This window comes from Azolla caroliniana, unplaced genomic scaffold, assembly GCF_043228905.1.
Source record: "Azolla caroliniana isolate FFs.n. ecotype wild unplaced genomic scaffold, voAzoCaro1.0.p SCAF_2, whole genome shotgun sequence".
NCBI classification, from domain to species: domain Eukaryota; kingdom Viridiplantae; phylum Streptophyta; class Polypodiopsida; order Salviniales; family Salviniaceae; genus Azolla; species Azolla caroliniana.
The window spans coordinates 25,615,267-25,634,907 of record NW_028230437.1 but is presented as its reverse complement, the minus strand read 5'-3'; the positions used below and the strand labels follow the sequence as shown (position 1 = coordinate 25,634,907).

At 36.7% G+C, this 19,641-nt stretch overlaps 2 protein-coding genes across 5 annotated transcripts; one reads left to right on the top strand and one right to left on the bottom strand.

Moving 5' to 3' along the window:
- The first annotated feature begins 963 nt into the window (after nt 1-963).
- On the top strand, nt 964-8,519 carry LOC147867831 (DDT domain-containing protein DDR4-like). Of its 2 annotated transcripts, XM_087315645.1 has the most exons (12): nt 964-1,492; nt 2,304-2,414; nt 2,495-2,581; nt 2,928-2,965; nt 3,092-3,173; nt 4,705-4,811; nt 4,912-5,071; nt 5,237-5,329; nt 5,651-5,774; nt 6,645-6,687; nt 6,760-6,984; nt 7,183-8,519. In XM_087315645.1, the coding sequence occupies exons 1-12, from the start codon at nt 1,043-1,045 to the stop codon at nt 8,111-8,113; spliced, it is 2,451 nt and encodes an 816-aa protein (XP_087171771.1). In that variant the 5' UTR covers nt 964-1,042; the 3' UTR covers nt 8,114-8,519. The 2 variants fall into 2 exon arrangements, with proteins under 2 accessions (XP_087171771.1, XP_087171772.1); XM_087315646.1 differs by lacking the exon at nt 2,304-2,414 and having other exon boundaries at nt 1,359-1,492; nt 2,454-2,581.
- A 4,233-nt stretch (nt 8,520-12,752) lies between these two features.
- On the bottom strand, nt 12,753-18,449 carry LOC147867830 (calcium-dependent protein kinase 15-like). 3 transcript variants are annotated; one of them, XM_087315642.1, is made up of 9 exons: nt 17,902-18,448; nt 16,588-16,990; nt 15,696-15,839; nt 15,177-15,329; nt 14,965-15,080; nt 14,419-14,586; nt 13,668-13,795; nt 13,262-13,361; nt 12,753-13,160 (listed from the first exon to the last, which is right to left on the bottom strand). In XM_087315642.1, the coding sequence occupies exons 1-9, from the start codon at nt 18,361-18,363 to the stop codon at nt 13,065-13,067; spliced, it is 1,770 nt and encodes a 589-aa protein (XP_087171768.1). In that variant the 5' UTR covers nt 18,364-18,448; the 3' UTR covers nt 12,753-13,064. The 3 variants fall into 3 exon arrangements, with proteins under 3 accessions (XP_087171768.1, XP_087171770.1, XP_087171769.1); XM_087315644.1 differs by having other exon boundaries at nt 16,588-16,983; nt 17,902-18,031; XM_087315643.1 differs by lacking the exons at nt 12,753-13,160; nt 13,262-13,361 and having other exon boundaries at nt 13,664-13,795; nt 17,902-18,449.
- Nucleotides 18,450-19,641: the final 1,192 nt, after the last annotated feature.

Below are 19,641 nucleotides of genomic sequence, written 5' to 3'. Positions count from 1 at the left end.
ATCCTTGCATGACATATTTTATTGAGTCTTTGTCGAGGATTTCGTAATGAATGACTTGCATTCCATCAAGGCCATGAGTTTGAACAACATGAACTTGAGTTGCAAATGAAGTGACCCCCTTGCGTGAATACCACAAGATGCATAACACATATCTAACTAGAAACCAATCACACTACCGTTTGCATGTTTCAACATGATCATGTGATGTACAAAGAATTTACATAGCTCTATAATTCTATTCCCTACCACCCCTCCCAAACCAATGCGGAACAACCTCAAGACTAATGGTTATCACCTATGTTGATGGTGAAGAGATTGCCCATTGAGAGATTTACTTGAATGCCTAGAGAGGACGCCACATTAGGCAACAATTTAGTGACATGGAAAACATGTGAACATGATTGGAGTAGGAACCATTCTAGCAAGCGATGCTTAATGACATCTTCACGTGTTAAATAAGTATGCGAGCAACAATATAGATGATCTATTTCAACCTCTCAACGGTCGAATGATGTCGCAAAACATGTGGGAACTCACAAAGACCATGCATGGTGTCCTTACATGCGAGGCATTCTAAATGAGGTTGAAGCTCACTTGGTAAGGATGTTCGAGGGAGGCGATGCATTGGATCTATACACTTTCATGCAGAGTGAGTGTGTATTCATTCTTGCCTTTAGTAATTTTGCACATCAAGCTGAAAATTGCGATGAATAGAAGACAATACATAGAGAGTTGTGATGAACTATCTATGTACATATGTATATACATATAGACTACCTATATGAAGATACTAAATGCTCTAACCGTATAGCATAGTATAGTATAGTATAGACTTATAGTACAGTATAGTATTTTAAAGTATGTATAGTATAGTAGTATTATGTATACATATACCAAGGAAGTAGTATCTTTTCTTTATACAAGGAACAAATTTGGCATAACACTCTGCTAACTACTTGCTACCTCTGAGAGAGAGAGAGATCGGGAACAGGGGAAATCCTCTCTCTCTCTCTCTCTCTGTAACAGAGAAGGACATGGAGGAATGATGAGCGATCCTATGAGGCACCCCTTTTCCTCCTCCTCTTCCTCTTCTTTTGTTATATCCATCGAGAATCAGAAGTATCAGATCCACCAGAAGAAACGGACCAAGACCCCACATGGCTCACCTTCCAAGAGACCCCCTAGAGCATGCAGGTCAAAGACCCCTTCCCGATTGGCCCCCCTCGCCCCCTCTGTGCAGAGATCTACACCTCGCACACAGAACAGGGCCACTAGAAATGGCATCAGGAGCTGTGATAAAAATATGGATGGGAATGTAGGAAATGTTGATGGGAATCGGGGGATCAGTGCTGGAAAAGAAGGGAATGGGATCAGAAGCGGTGGAGGAAGCATTCCTATGGCTCTTGTGCCAACGCCTGCATCACCGGATCGAGATCCGTTGTGGTTCCTCCGTAGGATGTGGGAGCTAGCGTCCATCGTTCATTTCTTCAATGTGAGTGTAGCTTTCTCTTCTTCTTTGTTTTTTGCTTTTTTGTGTTTGATTTGTTTGCCTCCCATTGTCTCACTTGTTGTGTCAACATTCTTTTACTTTCGCCTGAATTCCTATCCCTCCATGAATGCTAGTAATTTTTGTTGTTTTTTTACTTGTTTCTTTTCACAAGAAGTGGAAAGTGAAAAACATATATTTCATGTGATCTATGACCCTGTATTTTATGCTGAATAAATTGCTCCCTTTTCCTCTTTCCTAATGATTTAGATTTCATGGCATGTCGTTGGAAACCCTTTCCTTCTCTTATGACCTTCAAAATTCCACTTCTTCCCTCTTGTTTATTATGATGTTAGATCATGTGTTGGCACATTATAGAGGAGCTTGACAATGCTCTTCTGATGCTGAATTTCTAGCTTTTTCACCCTTGTTTTTTATGTGTTTTGGATATTGTGTTTGCACACTCTGGGAGTACTATTCCGATTCCCCAACACTGACCCTATCTTTTTCTCCCAACTCTGACCATTTCTTTTCTGCTATGTGTACGAATTGCACCCTGCATCCTCCCTCACACTTTAGAGGAGCTCGATAAGGATGCCTGGTTTTGGCTCTTTTGATTTCTTCTTTAAATGCAATGCTATTGCACAGTTGAGGAACTTGATAAATGACAGTGATGCCCAATTTATGCCCTTTTTCTCTTGTTTTCTGGTGATTTTCAACCCATACTGTTTTTTTCCATGTTGTCTTCACCCTTCATTTTAATGCAATGATCCTATATGGGAATCAAAAGTTAAAATTGAAAATTTTCCCCCTACAGGTGTTCAGACCCATCCTCAAGTTTAACTCTGAGTTCACCATAAAGGATCTTGAGAATGCTTTGCTGATGCCCAACTCATTGTTGGAAGAGATTCACATTGCTCTTCTAAAGGTGCGAATTGTTTGGATTAAATTTCCATTTTTTTGTCAGAACTAGCACACACACTATTGCTGAAGAGCTGATCAATGCAGGCCATTCGACCAATTAGTAGAACTCCCATCAATCAAGACACATGGGTTGCATTACTTTGCAAGAAGATGATAGAATGGTGGCCTTGGGTAATAATCTGGTCCTTTCTAAAATCTAGACTACATATTAAAGGGAAAAACTCTCAACTATCCTGTGTTTTAATTTTGTTTCCACATTTTTGTTACTTCCGAAATGCCCTTGTTCAATGATTGAAAGAGAAATTACGTATGCTATTCGAGCAATTATGTGCTCAATTCATCACTCTTTTCTCTCTCTTGGCATTGACCAACTGTATGGAGAAATAATAAAAACTTTGGGAATAAAATAAAAAATTTGGAGGATAGTTCAGAGTTGTTTTTCCTATACAGTTCAATCACTCATTATCTGTAGCAATATTAGTTTCCCTTCTGATGTTTGGATTCTTTTTTTTGTCAGGTTGCAGAAGGTTCATTTCCATTGGCTCCTTACCATGGGTCAGCATCTTCTTTTAACAGATTTTTGATCTATGATTGATTATCTCTATATGATATTTCACTATTTTCATGTATTCTGATTTCATCCTTGTTCTCCTGGATCATTTTGGTTTCTGTTGTGAACAGGGATGAGCTAGAAACTTACAAGGAATTACCTCCAGACACTCGAGTCATTATTCTAAAAGCATTGTGTGAAGCTCGTGCTGATGTAAGTTTCTAGAGTTTTCTATACTTGTATTTGTTTAAATACTAGACTGTAATCCCCAAAATTTTCTTCATTTTTACTTGCCTTCACATAATATAAATGCATCCTGCAATATGTATACCTGTTTTTCAAGTACTCATGTTTGTATTTCAGAGTTCAATTATATTATTTTAAACATAAAATACATACGTATCTCTGTTTTTCTCACCATTACACAAGTGGGTTGAAGACGAAATAAAACCACTCCCCTGGTTCATCTTCATGACTAGAATAACTGCCAAATTTCATGATTAATCAAAGGTAAAGGAAATCCATAGTTCTAACCACTACACAAGTGGGTAGAAGAAATGAAACATGCCCCCCTGATTCATCTCCATGATTAGAATTGGAACAGTAAGAACTACTGCCAGAATTCATGATTAGTTTAAGGTAAAGGAGATCCATGATTCTAACCATTATGTCAGTGGGTAGAAGAAATGAATCATGCTCCCCTGGTTCATCTCCATGATTAGAATTGTAACATACCACTCCTGGATCAGAACAGTAAGAACTACTGCCAAATTTCATGATCAATCAAGGTAAAGGAAATTCATGATTTAAACAAATGTAAAGGAAATCCATAATTTGAAGGTCATAGAAGCATTATGTCCATGGTTATACAATTAATATAAATAAATAAATGTTTTAATCTTCAATTACACAAATTAACATACATCAATAGATACTCTATTTCATGCACTCCGGTTGATTCAGACACACATGAGAGAACAGATACATTTATACAGGATTTGAAAAGCAAAATGTTATAATGCTTTTCATAACATAATCAATTCATGTGATAATACTTTATATGATAGATCAACAAGTTTGGTCAACTAACATACATAAATAAATATCCTATTTCATGCACACTGATTTGGACACATGAGAGAACTGATGTATTTATAGGGTTTCAAAAGCAAAACGTGATGGTGCTTTTCATAACATAATCATGTGACGTGAATCATAATCAACTCACATCTCCATATGCTATTTTAAACCAGGAGTGAAACTCAACCTATTCATAATAGTAGGTAATGAGCACGTTCCATGGACAGAGAAGGGAAACATCTCCTAATTTTGTAACAAATTTAATAGAATATAGAAACAAAAGGAAAATATTTATTTCAATTTTAACAAACACAGAAGCATGCTATTATTCACTACATTTTGATTTTGGTTTAAACATTTAATTTTTATTATTTTAATATATGATTAACACAATCCGCTGTATATGTTGAATTCTATACAACTTATCCTGAGTTGAGCTCCCAATAATTTATTTATGAAAATTACGTGGCATTTGATTTCTTAAATCACAAAGATTATGTTTCTCATTTTTCCATTTATAGTTTATAAAAGGACATTATGCAAATTCTTTTGAAAGGTAGATTTATTCTTTGGAGAAGCCCATAGGTTGATCACTCTGCACAAACTGCTTTTCATTTTTGTAAAGCCCTCACTAAGAGATCCTTTCTTTATATTTTACCATCAGCAAGAGGATGCAAGGGCTTTTATTGATGATATGCTAAAGAAAGGAGTTCCTTTATCTCACATTAGAAAGGAGAGGACTGGTGTTGACATGCATGGCTCAAGATACTGGTAAGCTTCTTGACATATCCCTTTTTGTGAAGTAATTAAAACAGATCTTTCAAACCATGATTTTTAAAACATATTTTGTTGACTAGATTTTTTAATGCAGGTATGAGAATGACCCTATTACTGGACAGAGACTATATCGAGAACTACGGAATACTGATTATAAGGATAAGCCAAATCTTAGGGGTCGTTTCATGCCTCCACCAAGTACATGTAATTGGGAGACCTTGGCAACTGAATATGATGAATTCCAATCTGTTGCGGTACAGCAAATCTTTTGTTGCTATACTATATATGTGCATGTGCACATTTATCTATGTATGTATGTATGTATGTACATACACAGTGATACGTATGTCTGCATGCATTCATGTACATTAACCATAAGTATTCCAGCAAAGATGATGTTCATTTATCTCAAAATTCAGGATAAACTGTCTTTAAGCTGGAACAGAATGGAGGTTACCATCGGCAAAAGAATAAACAACACTATCATTCCTGACTTAAAAGATCTGCAGCAGGTTTTTTTTTTCTTCTTCTTGCCAGTTCAGTTATATAATTTCAAAGTAAACAATTGTAGAGTTTCTCAAAACAATAAACTAACAAGCAGCTTGCGATGCCCATGGTGAGCATTGTTTTTCCTGGTTGTTATTAGTATAACTGGATAAGATGAGAGCTGAGACACTAGAATTAAGTTTCTCTTTAGGTTTTATGAATGTAGAATTTAATTCAGAATCACTCACAAATATATTACCATTCAAAACCTATTAGGTTGTTTCACAGTTACAATATTACTACAAAAATTCATGCATGCAACTCAGTATATTACTTCATGACAACAGAGAAGAGAACGTGCTCTGAAGAAGCAACAACGACAAGCAGTGCTTCTGGACAGCTCTCTCAACACTGAAGATATGACTAATGGTCGATCGAAGCGCCAACGGAAACCTGTTACATATACTTTTGGTAAGGGATTCTTTATTGTTTTGGCATTGTTTTTCTGTTAGCTCCATATTCAGCTGTGCTGTGGGTAGGGCCATTATATATAGCTACTTCTCTGTGAGTCCCTTTGTCTTTTTCTGCTTATTCTCATTTTTGAATACCCTTTTTCCTATTTTTCTTGTTTAAATATCTATGTGGATATTTCCATCATTTATTGAATTTCCATCTTTTTCTCTCCTCTTCTACCATGCAATGATTTCTAACTCATTTACCAGTTTGATCCTATAAGTGTCTCACCTTCCAATGTGTGAGAAAAGCTGTTAATAGCAGCAGCGGAACAGTTGTTAGAACAGAAAAATAGACACAGCCAAGTTGTGAGAAGCCTGTTCGACAGCAGTTGCAAAAACGGTTGCAAAGAGTAGAGACAAGTAGCAGCAAAAATAAAGTCTTTTCAAAAGAGGCTGCTATAGCCTACTTATACAAAATTTGGTGAACGTGGGTGAAATGGTTGTTTGGTAGTTAAGTGACTCTTGTTCTACCAAACAGGTACAATAAACTAGGAATACGAGGGAATATCTTGGAAAAAGTGGAAGAGAGAGAAGGCATTTAAAGCGTTGCAGATTCTAGAGAGAGAAGAATCTACGAAGAGAGAATGTAGAAGAGAGATAATAAAGATGAAAGAGAGTGTAGGTCTGGAGCTGCCACCCTCCAACACAATGCTGTCATTGTTGTACTGCTACTCTTTATCCATAGTGTATGGACATACACCATACATTTGTCTTCTCTCATAGGCTAATTTTCTCCTTTAATAGATGTTAAACTAAATTTCTTTCTTTCTCTTTTCTTTTAGTTTCCTTCTATTTTTCTTTATTGATAACAGTAAAACATTTTCAGATGATTATGACAAATCAATCAGTGACGCAATCAAGATAACCAAGTATGTTTCCTTTATCAACAATATTCCTACCTTGTTGAACATGAATTTTGAGCTAAAATAGAGTATTTACAGGCGGCAGCACACATCTCCAGAGATGCTTATAGGCCGCAATAAGTCGTCAAATGGTTCCACTAAACAAACATCTGATGAGAAAGTAAATCGACATCAACCAGAAGATCGACATATGGCTAAGAAAACTAACCCAAGTAGAACAAAAAGGCGACTTAAACCGACTAAAGTTACCTCCTCTCATTCCTCTGAATCTGACTCTAGCCTCTCTGGTGGACTATATGTCAGGTCTTTAAATATGTTTGCTTAATTTTTGTTTCATCTTTTCATAATCATGTAGATTCAAACATTTTCTCTTTGTGAAACATTGACTTTATATGGTTTAATTTGCTTAGCTAGTTTCATATCCATGTCGATGGAAAACAAAATCCACTCATATTGTGAAAGTGCATTCTCTTATGCTTGTTGTAAAACTTTGTACAACAGGGCAAGACGACGCAGCAAGCTGCAAAGATATGCTGAGGATGATTTTGTCAATGTCGTATCAGGGGGAGAGTCTGGATACTCCAGTGAAGATGCTATTGAAGGGGAGGCGATATATGCTGCAAATTATGATAGAAGAAAGAGAAAAAAGCTTGAGAGTTCAGATGATAATGATGAATACAGGGGTATGGAAGAGGAAGAAGAAGATGGTCATGATGATGATGAAGATGAGCCGGAATCTACTGATGAAGGGGTATATGGTTGGGAAAACCATTATGATGATGATGAGCAGGGGCATAGAAAAAGAGGCCAAAACAAGGAAATGCAAGAAAATGTTGAGAAAGGGGCTCTTCACCGAAGCCAGAAGAGACCATCTACTAAAACGCATGGTAAGTATATGAAATGTGACAAGAGTGACATGGAATATAATGAGGAAATTGAAGATTCAGATGTCCCAGATAAAGCTGATAGCGATGAACAGGTGGATAACTGTAAAGAAGTCCTTGTTGATGACCGTGATGAAAAACAGCTTGAGGTCATTGTTGATGTCCACGATATTAAAGAGATTACTATCAATGATGTTCAGGAGATAAAACAACTTAATATGAATGAAGTCTGTGAGGTAAAAAACATTGCCATCGAGAGTATTGTTGATGTAAAACAGCTGGAATGCACTGTAAGCTGCCTTGATGACCAAAATAATGTGGTATCAAGAGATGGGGATTCAAAAATCACATGGCATACAGATGATAAAAAGGTCACTGAACAAACAATAGATGAGTTGAAACATGGGCCATGTGTGGAAATAAGAAAGTTGCATAGATACTTGGATCTGAACACTGTTGGAGGTGGTCAAGAAGTTAACTCTGTTGGTGACAAGCCACGAGAAACAAATGCCACCCTTTTCGGGCAAAAACAATCAGAATCATACTGACAATTCACCTTGCAACTTGCAGGAGCTCCAAAACTAAAATTTGGTGGGTTCCCCTAAAAAAAATGAAAAATTGGCTATTAGATGGCTTGCATGTACGAATAGTCAATTTACTAGATTAGGGTCTTATTTATTGTGAATTTATTCTGGTAATTCTGAAGCCTTCATTATAAATAGCCAGGATATTGATTCCAAACGTTAACTAATACCACCAACTAGATAATGCTGAAGGTGGGTCACCATGGAGATGTTTCATTCAATGTCTCTAATAAGCAGCAATCCTTATTGCATACACAAGGGGCCGAGAGGGCAGACAGAGTAGACATGTAACATGTAGGTAATAAATAATGTAATAAAACAATATACAGACAGATGTTTAATATAAAACAGTAGGCTAAGATGTTTATCATTTTTTATAATTAAGGAATTAGAATAATTTATGTAATGAAGGGATAGAACATGGAAACAAGAGGCAATGTCATGACAAAGAAAAAGAAATCTTACCATGAAATAATGGTTTTATTTGATGCCAACAATAGCGAGTTCTAGGGACAACGCCTTGTATAGTGTATGGAAACAGGTAAAAGGCCATTGATACATATGAAAGCACACTCGTCATTAAGTCAAATCTGAAAACCCAGCAATTACTGAAGACTTTTCAACAAATTATTTATTGTGCATTGCTATTAAAAATATATACACGTTTAACAATAAATTCATATTTGATTTTGTGCATAGATCCCCTCAACATATATGTTGACAACTGAAATACACGCTACACATCAAGCCAAATCATATATGACACTAACAATTACATTTGAACTCTCGTACTGTGAGAAAATCAGAATGCAACAAATGAGGGTTGGACTTTGGTGATGTGAAATTAATTAGCGTATAAGCTATAAAATGTTTTTCTCAATAAACTATACGCTTCATATATGACCTTATATAAAGACAATGATTTCACACACATCAGAGTGGATGATTGCTAACTGAAGTAGCTTATTATTCATAGGTCTCTAACAGCAATGCAAAAACCAATAGATTGCCTTCCTAACTAATAACAGCAGTGTATATTTTTCACACCTTCTATATGTTTGATTTCTTCTACTCTCTTTCTCCTCCCAAAGTATCATAGACATAAACATGATTGAATGTATATAAAAGACGTAACCAACGTATAGGCCTTTTGAAACAACTTTGGACTAAGTTCAGAAATTTTAGTTTTTTGGTGAATACAAAAATATTGAAATTTCTGGAGAAGATTTCAAAATCAAATGTTGTAAAGTTTGGTAAAAGTTAAAGCCTGGCATTTGATTAATGCAGCAAATTTTTGAGAATCTTTGAAAACAATATGGATATAATGGAACACCAGAAAGTTTCACAAATTAGGGATAAAAAACCTACCGCAACGTTTCGAAAATCATTGAAAAATAAAAGTTAATCGGTGAAATAGCCATTTCGGGGAAGCTTATGGATAAAAACATGAATTTTAAGCAATATGGGGAAAAATATATGAGGGAGAAATGTTTTCTGTAGATGTTGTGAGAAAGTAGGTAAACGTTACAGATTACAAAATAGGTGCATGTTACTTCTTTTCAATTAATCAAGGCCCTTAATGCATTTGAATCCCTTCATTCAAAGCGCAGGTTTACTAAAGAAGAATACTACTACTAAAAATAATAACAATAAGAGCAAAACTCCTAGAAAACTACACAGGTTAGAGAAGAAAAACACTAGAAATACCTGATGAACTCCGATGGCGATGGCGATGGCGATGGCGATGGCGATGAATGAGTCGCATAGGGCTATAGCTGGGAATTATTGCAAACATGGGCGGGGAGCTATTTGTGTAAATAACCTAAATGTTGGGGCATGACCATAATTTATCTCATGGTAGTTTGTACCGTAGTATTCTCCTCCTGGTAGTTTGTACTCAGTACATGTCGTGTGTAATTTATCTCATGGTGGTTTGTACCGTAGTATTCTCGTGGTAGTTTGTACTCAATACTTGTACATATGTAGAGTAGTGTCGCCATCACTAACATCACGAATAGTGCATTCGTATAGCCTGGCTTCCGATGATAAATCATAGATTGTCTTCTATTACATGACCAAAATGTACATCATATATATAGCCATATGTAGAGTAGTGTCGCCATCACTAACATCATGAATAGTGCATTCGTATAGCCTGGCTTCCAATGATAAATCATAGATTGCCTTCTGTTACATGACCAAAATGTACATAGTGTACATATATATACGGCTTTATCACTGCTATCATGCCAATCATGGCTTCCTTCCTCAATCCCATAGATACAATCCTAGGTTTCTATGCTTGTATGAAAGGCCTCGCAAACTTTACCATCAAACACCAATTTCATGACCTTGATCATGGTCCTACTTTGTTGCCACTCGATTTCTCAAAGAAAGTAAGGGGGGGATATACATGTTGCTTCATGGACCTCATAAAAGAGTAATGAGGTATTCACTCGAATAATACTCCCAACCTAGTGTATAATGGTTATATCAACTCTAAGCCTTAATACTGGTAGATATACCAAAATATGAACGTCACACATTAAAATTTTATGCCTTACAAAAACAAAATCTAGTCTAAATATTAATATTTAACATTGACTAATACGGAAGTAGATAAGAAAAACTTGTACTACTTTAGGGAGAGTCCTTGCTTTATGGAGTTCCACAATACTTTATATATGAGTTGGTCACTTACCACAATAAGCAAAAGTTTTCTAGTCATTCAAGATGATCAACCTATTTATTACATTGCATCATGATGATGGAGTTCCAACAATCATTCATTTAACGCAATACAACATCCTTGTGCTAATGATCCATTAAGGTTTGCAAGCACTTTGTCATAATCACCATAAGTTTGTCATAACCCTATCATTATATTGCATTAGGATGAGGCAGCTATATACATTTACATTACATTGCCTATCAACTATTGCTCAATTTACTTTGTATAATAACTTGAACCAAATAATCAATCGAGTTGCTTAGGAATTAGTTGGAAACCAATATATTAATTGGTGTGGTGATCACTTTTAGTTCATTACCCATCATTGCCATTTATTTGAGAACTATGTAGTCCATACATGCTTTTCCTCGTTGGAAATGTTGATGTGAGGTTACCTACCTAGGCCACTATTTCTTAAGTAATTAGGTTTGTTGTTGTGTTGGGTGTCTTGTGGGTGTGGGATAATTTTCCAATCTGTGAGTGTTCCATTGAGTTGATTAAATCCATGGAATGGAAGCAAGATTCTACGCATACAAAATAACTTCATTTTTTAATACAAAAACTTAATGACATTATCCAGCTAAGACAAGCTATTTCCGCATGATTTCAAGGCCCTCCTCAATTAATGTTGAAGCCATTCAAGTTCTTGTGTAAAAAGGGCCATTACCAACCCATTTCAAGTACATGTAAAAGAAAAACTCTAGCTGAAAGGTAATGTAGTTGTAGGAAAATATGAAGCTCTTTGGTGCAATCTAGGCCTTTTCTTTGTTTTATAACACATTCTTGATTTGATCCTTCTCGTCTTTTGCACAAGACTTTTATTTGATCCTTTAAACTTATCCATTGCTGACTCAATCCCTCTCTTTTCTATGCAACTTTTATTTATTTATTTATTTCTCTATAAGTGAAATAAGCTTCATTCCGCCCCCTGTCTTGGAAGGACCCCGATTTCATGCTCAAGTAGATGCGTGAGGGCTTTTGCTATTCGACATGTTGGTTGATGAGGGTATGATGATTATGTTTTTCTGTATGAGTTCTTTGTAGCCTTTGGGCATCTTTTCATTAATACCAAGGTGAATATTTTATCAAAAAGAAAAAAAGAAAAAAGGTTCATTCCGCCCCAAACAAGGCCCAACCTACAATATTCCCTTAAAATCTTTCATCATAAAGAATATATATTTTCATTAGGGTACAAACCAAACATGAGAATGGAGCATCCAAGAAGGAATGTGCCTAAAAAGGAATAAACCTATTATCTACTCCCTCGACTACGCACCCCATAAAAAAGAGATTAAATAGGAGAATTCTTGGATGATGGGGGAAAGGACACTTTCTTGGCATGAAACAAAAGTTCGTTTGATCCAAAAATGGGCTTGCACCTTAAACAATCACATTTTGAATTGTCTCTTCCAAGCAATAACTTCCCACTTTTGACCTTAAAAACAATCACATTTTCAATTGTCTCTTCCAAGCCATAAATTCGATATGTCTCTTTTTTTACCCTGTAGTAATCTTTGCTTCATTAGTAAGTACGTGATAATTAGCAATTTAAATTTCCTCAACCTCAACACTCGTTAATGTAAAATGTAAGCCTTACAAATATCTCACCTCGTAATACAAGACAAGAATCTATGGTTCAACTACATTGTATGCCAACAACATCTCTTACACTAGTCATACATTTTGTAGCACACATGAACTCCTCTCCACAATTACTTGCATCAATTTCTCATTCCAAGCAAACTATAACCTGTTATCGATAACAAAGTACCATCTATAGCAAAAGTTCATTTATTCTTTAGGAATTTTGGGGACATTGATGGGACTTCAAAATTACTCATTGCTTGCGATGGGATGCCATTTTCCTCTACCTTTGAGAAATAAAGTTGATCTATTATTCATTGTTAAAGCAGTAGGCACTATACAATGGCTTCCTAGGCCATACTATACATGCTCTACGATATGAGCCTTATACAACTTTACTACATTCCTTATTCGAAGGAAAAGTTTTGAATGATCTAAAACCTAACTAAACTCTATAATGATGGGCATCAGACCATCCCCACAATTTTTTACAACTCATCAATCTTGAATGTTCGTGGTAGTACACTAAAGGAATTACATGAATACTACAAAAAACATGAGGACAAATAAACATGGAACCATTAACAAGAGCGGGGCTGATTAACAATTCCATGTCGGTGTATCCCTTTTCCGATTAGCTCCTGGTGTCCCTTTCCTCATCATCGCTGCAAACTCATCATAATTTATTCGTCCATCCTACGAAAAGCATTGAAGAGATTTAGCATCCTTAAATAATAACAAAAGAAACTGTAATGAATCATCCCGAATCGAGAGTTTGTTTCGTAAATATAACTCACTCTATCTGTATCGACTTCGGCAATGATATCTCGGATAGTTGCCTCATCCCCCATGTTATGCTTTGTCAGAGCATCTTCTAATTCATCGACTGTGATGTATCTAAAGTAGATAAAAAACAATTTGAAAAAAAGATATTTTATATGTTTGCATCTCTGTTTTGAAAAAAACATGAAAACAATACAGGAAATTGTGGTAAAATAAAGGGGGGAAATGCACAAAAAATACCCCCTAGGTTTTAAGATTTTAGTTGAATGCTCCTCTGTATAATATTTTGAGAGTTGCTATGGGTAATATACAAAATATTGGGGGTAGTTTCAGTGTAAATAAGAAAACCAGGTTTGAAAGTTGAAGGGTCATATCTGACAATCTGGGGAAGGTATTTTGGTGTAGATAAGAAAACCTTACCCACTATGGTCCTTGTCAAAATATTCAAAAGCAGCAAACAAATGATCTTCTTTCTCCATCTTGTTCATATGCATTGTGGCTGTGATGAATTCTGTATAATCAATTGATCCGTTCCCATCTACATCAGCCTGAAAACTCAATATATAGTAAAAATTAGTTTTTGCCATTAAAATTCAGACTATGCAATCTTTTAGATGATTCACCATATTTTAGCAAAAAATTGATGAATATCTCTGTTATGCTTTCAAATTGAGGAAATGTAAACCTGATTGATTCCAGTAATATTCAGTTTATACAGCACAAATTTCACATCAAGTTAAAAAAACTCTACTCTGGTATGAAATTCTATGCAATGCTATTCTTCAAGCTTTTAAGGTTTATTGTCAGTGTGGTGATTCCCTAAAAAGTTGATTGAAAGGACCACTTTTAACACTACTTTGCTTCCACTTAAAACATAAAAGTAAAGCACTGGAAATTGTGGCATTTAATGTTTATATTGACTGTGTTACATTGCAGTTTGCGATTTTATCTAGAAACCTTGTGGATATATATAACTACAAACCGATAGTTTGTTAATCAGGGAACTAATATATTGATTTTGTTACATGAACATCATGAGGGCTGCTTAAGATTTGATGCAGACACCTACTTATAAAGATGTTTGACAAGGATAGTCATTATTAAGCAAATGGAATATGAGAAACATAAACAAGCAATGTTACAAATAAAAAAGAAGAGATGAGACACTAACCGCCTCCATTAACTGCCGAACCTCCGATTCAGCAAGGTTGGCTCCTTGCTTTGCTAGACCTGCCTTCAACTCCTCAAATGTGATCGTACCACTGTTATCAGTGTCCATGCTCTTAAACATCTCTTTCAAACCAACAATCTCCTCCTCTGACAAATTCTCTGCTATAACCTAAACATCCAAATATTCAAAGAAATGAATTATGTGAGTCCCACATCCCATTACAAAACTCATTAAAAGGTACTGCCCCTCATACACATGTTTTCATAATTAAAACAATTTAGGAATTTGCTCAAAAACAAGCATTTCATCTCAATATTATGGAATTTTTAGGAGCTTTTACCAATCATGTTTCTCATTTTATTAGATGAAAAGTTTAAAAGAAAACATTTCCTGCTTAGATAAATTCTCTCCCATTCTGTGTGTACCAAACTAGGATATAATAGCATCTAAAAATTTCAATAGATACATTTCATGGGCTTTTAAATCTTGGATCAATTATATAAGCATAATGTGCAGTTAACTATTCAGAATAGAGCCAGTTCATACCTTGAGAGCAAGTTTCTTGAGTTTATTCATTGCTCTAAATTGTTTCAACCTTGACAATACAGCACTATCAAGAGGTTTATCTGGAGCCTCTCCATCTATTCGGATCCATGGATGATCTAAGTGCAAAGATCATTTAAAGAATCCATAAGTAAGAGGTCGATAAGTTTAAAAGTAGATTTTGGAAGCTATAGCTACGGATAGTAAACTCTTACTAAGAACTTGATGGGCAGTTAACCGCTCCTTCACATCTTGCCTCAGCATCTTTCTGACAAGGTCTTTCGCTGCTGATGAGATAGATGGCCATGGATTACTAACGAAGTCGAGGTTGCCTTCCATAATTTCATTAAATATACCATCCTCTGTCTCTGTACACCATTAGAGCTGAAAAGTATCAGCAAAAACAAGTTTGCAGGGCAAATCAATAATTCCAAAAACTTCCAAGTTTTCCAATCATATAATTCCTCAAACATTCATATCATATAATTCCTCGAACTACTAAGAGTTTCACATCATCAAGCTTACTAGGAACACTCAGTCAAACCAATTCCTTAAGAATTCCTATCCTCAATTCCTTTAATAATTCAGATCATAAATGAAGCTATTAAAAATTCCTATCAAATCACTTCTTTGACAATATGTATATGCATTTTATTCCTTGCCTTTCCAGCTACTAAGAATTCAAAACAAACAATTCCAGAAATCACCATGAGTTCAGTGTTCACAGTTGCAACCTGCCCAGAAAGGGGGAACACCACTTAACAGAATGTAAAGCAAAACTCCAGCACTCCATAGATCAGCCTCAGGACCATAGCAGCGTTGAAGCACCTCTGGTGCAACATAATATGCACTCCCAACAACTTCTTTGAAGATCTCCCCTGTATTCAAATGGGATAAAATTCTCATAAAGGCTACACAACATGGAAACAACAAAAAAAGGTCAAGCTGCAGATGATAAAATAGTTACATAATGCCCAGAGAAAAAAAAGGCTATTCTCTAAAACTGGCAGTAGAATTTCCAAGTTCGGTAGTGTTTGTAGATGGAACTGAATCAGACATAAATACATTACCAATCTCTACTGAAATCCTATCAATTTATGCAGAATTATCTCATCATTTCCATTTCTCCCATGCACGAAAGGGAAACTTAGCAAATTAATGACAGAAACGTCTTCTGGAATACTGAAATTCAAGCCATATGAATGTAAATGCATAAACATCGGTTACCTTGTTTGAAGAACACTTATTTTCTACTGAAGTTCTTTAAATATAGGGAAAGAAAACTTCGCCAATTAATACAGAACATATTTGCTGAATACTGGAGCTTGAGGCCCGTTAGTGGATAAATAGATTTCTATAGTTATTTACTAGGTTGGATTGTATCATAAAGTCTCTCAAACATAAAAGACTATGCATATGCACATGGAAATGCGCATATACAATGCACATGGGCATACGCATATACAATTCACATACACATAAGCATACGCATAGACAATGCACATACACATAAACATACACACACAAAATGCACATACACATAAGCATACGCATCCATAATGCACAAACACATACACTTACACTTACACTTCCACATGCATATATATATGCCTACAACTGTTTTACCTGGTTTGAAAAACACGGAGAGTCCAAAGTCGGTGGTCTTGAGAGGAGAATCCTCGGCCTTGTTAAGAAACAGGAAATTCTCCGGCTTAATGTCTCTATGCATAACCCCAAGAGAATGGCATGTTTGTATGACCTCGATGATGGTACGAAACAAACCCGCAGCAGCCCTTTCGGTATACTTCCCTTTAGCAATGATCCTATCAAAAAGCTCTCCACCAGCACAAAGCTCCATAACTAAATGAACCGAGCTCCGATCCTCATAAGCTCCTTTCAATTCCACAATGTTACGTTGTCCTGTGAGATGATGCATTATTTGTATCTCTCTCCGTACATCGTCGATGTCCTCTTTTGACAAAAGCTTTCTTTTCGCGATTGATTTGCAAGCCAAAAGCTCACCTGATACCTTGTGTGTGTGTGTGTGTGTAAAGAGTAAGTGACATCCAAATTAATATCATTTTCCTTAAACAAGAACTGATTAATTTGGGTACCATAATTGACTGTTAAATTCCCCTTATTTATGTTCACTTTGCCTTAATAATCATGCACTACTCTCAAACTTGAAAATTAATTTGCATTTACAGAAATATATTTCTAAATGTTTAGCAAATTGTCTATTCTTGCCCCCAACTCCATAATTATTTTGGCCAAACTTCTTTTGCACGAACCTAATTTCTAGAGAAAATACTGACAGGTGATTTCTTGATTACCTTTGACGGATGGAAACCCACATTGTCAATGTGATGGGTTAAAAAGGACAACAAGCCATAATGTGCAAAGCTCAATGTGATGTGATGCATTGCCTTTTGTTTGCAAATATCAGTGTCCCAGAAACAAGACAAAGAAAAACGAATGTTTCCAATGAGCTACATATATTTACAAGGACCATGAATGTGATTAATTAAAATAGGAAGAGGGATTTTTGGGGCATTTTCAAAGTAGACTTTAGGAAATAGTAGATTGACTTTTAGTGACTGAAATGCCAACTAAAATTTAAACAAGAGCCTACTGAACCATAGCTCAATGAATTTGCCAAACTGTTCCCAAAAATAGCAAATACGAGTTATAATACCTTGCGTGGGTACAACTCAACCATAGCAAATCAATTTGTCAACTTTTCTCAAAACGAAACAGCAAACTAGCCAATCTTTTCCAAAACAAAATAACAAACAAGCATACATTAGCCCCTTAAGGTCTAAGACCTTGTATGGAGATCATAGCTCTCAAGTATGTGAAAAGATTCAGTCAAGTGCATAGCACCTAATTTTGCCCAAACTTTTTCCAAAGCGAAACAGTGAATAAGCGAATGCAGCATACCTTGTGCGTGCAAAGGTATGTGATTCCGAATTGCCCCCGTCCTAGCTCTCTGCCCATAGTGTAGGTTGCCCGGACGTCTTCCATTGCACGCAGAAGGACCGTGCCCGGATCAAACTTCGTCAATTTGCTAGGGGTCAATGTATGATGATCATGATCGTTTCCTTTTTCTGCAAATTCTTGAATCTTTTTCGAGACGATACCCTCATCCTTCGTCTTCTTCTGATTTGTCTTTGACATTCCATCATCCACATTCTTCAGGATTTCATGATCCTTAGAGTCTTCATCCTTGTTATTCCTAGAGATTTCATCATCATTGTTAATCGTTTTCTTTGCTTCATATAGAGAAGAGTCGTCGTTGATTGTTGGATGGGCAGACAGGCCTATGGGATTAGTTTTGGTGGACTTCTTCTCACTATTATTGTTGTCGTCGTTTTCGTGATTTCGGCCCAGACAATTGCCCATGATTGGAACAGAATGAAGAATAGCTAGGGATTTTTCAAAGAGTCTGGAAAATTTTAGGGTTTGTCAAAAGGTTTAAGAATTAGGGCTTTCTAAAGCAATTCGGGGGGGGGGGGCTGGCTTTGTTTGTGCAGCGCGAAATCGTGAGGTTTTGCAAAAGGGCGGGAGTTAGTTGTTTCTTCTTTTTTTGTGAAGAAATTAAGAAATTAGGGTTTCCGAGGAAGAGAGATTAGAATTTTTGTGTGCAGGGATGGGGAATTCTGGAGTTTCGGTACAGGCGGGAGGAAGCAATGCGTGTGCTTCTGTGCAGATGGAAGGAGTAAGAGATGAGGGCTAAAAGAGAGGCCCACATTGAGGAGAGTGAAGGTGTGGAGCAAAGAACGGATTGGCGCATGGAAAATTTGTTTGTTTGGGGAAGGGGTTTTTGTGCAGAGATCTGGATGAGGGAGAGCTCAAAGTAGAGCTCCGAGAGAGAGAGAGAGAGAGAGAGAGAGAGAGAGAGAGAGAGAGAGAGAGAGATGAGAGAGAGAGAGAGAGTGAGTGAGTGAGATGAGAGAGAGAGAGAGATAAGAGGGTCTGAGGGAGTGAGATGAGAGAGATGAGAGGGAGTGATGAGAGAGAGAGAGAGATGAGAGGGAGAGTGATGAGAGAGAGAGAAGAGAGGAGAGTGATGAGAGAGAGATGAGAGGGAGAGAGAGTGATGAGAGAGTGATGAGAGAGAGAGAGATGAGAGAGTGATGAGAGAGAGATGAGAGGGAGAGTGATGAGAGAGAGACTGAGATGAGAGAGGGTAAAGCAAGAGGGAGGGAATATTCAGATAAGAGGGAGTGATGAGAGAGAGAGAGAAGAGAGGAGAGTGATGAGAGAGAGAGAGAGATGAGAGGAGAGTGATGAGAGAGAGATGAGTGGGAGAGAGAGTGATGAGAGAGAGATGAGAGGGAGAGTGATGAGAGAGAGAGTGAGATGAGAGAGGGTAAAGCAAGAGGGAGGGAATATTCAGATAAGGTAGAGAGAGAGAGAGAGAGAAGGGTGGATGATGCTTCTTCCCGGAGATACTTCACCGGAAAAAGAGACGGACACCCAACCGACTTTTGCCAGGCACACACGGACATAGAGACCCCGAGATTCCGATGCTTCTTCTTCTTCTTCTTCTTCTTCTTCTTCTTCTTCTTCTTCTCAGAGAGGCTTTGGCCCGAGTCTCATGACCCCCGAGACTCCAATGCTTCCTACCATGTCCCCTAGGTCTTTTCTGGTTTACGGCGACTTTAGTGACTAGGGGGT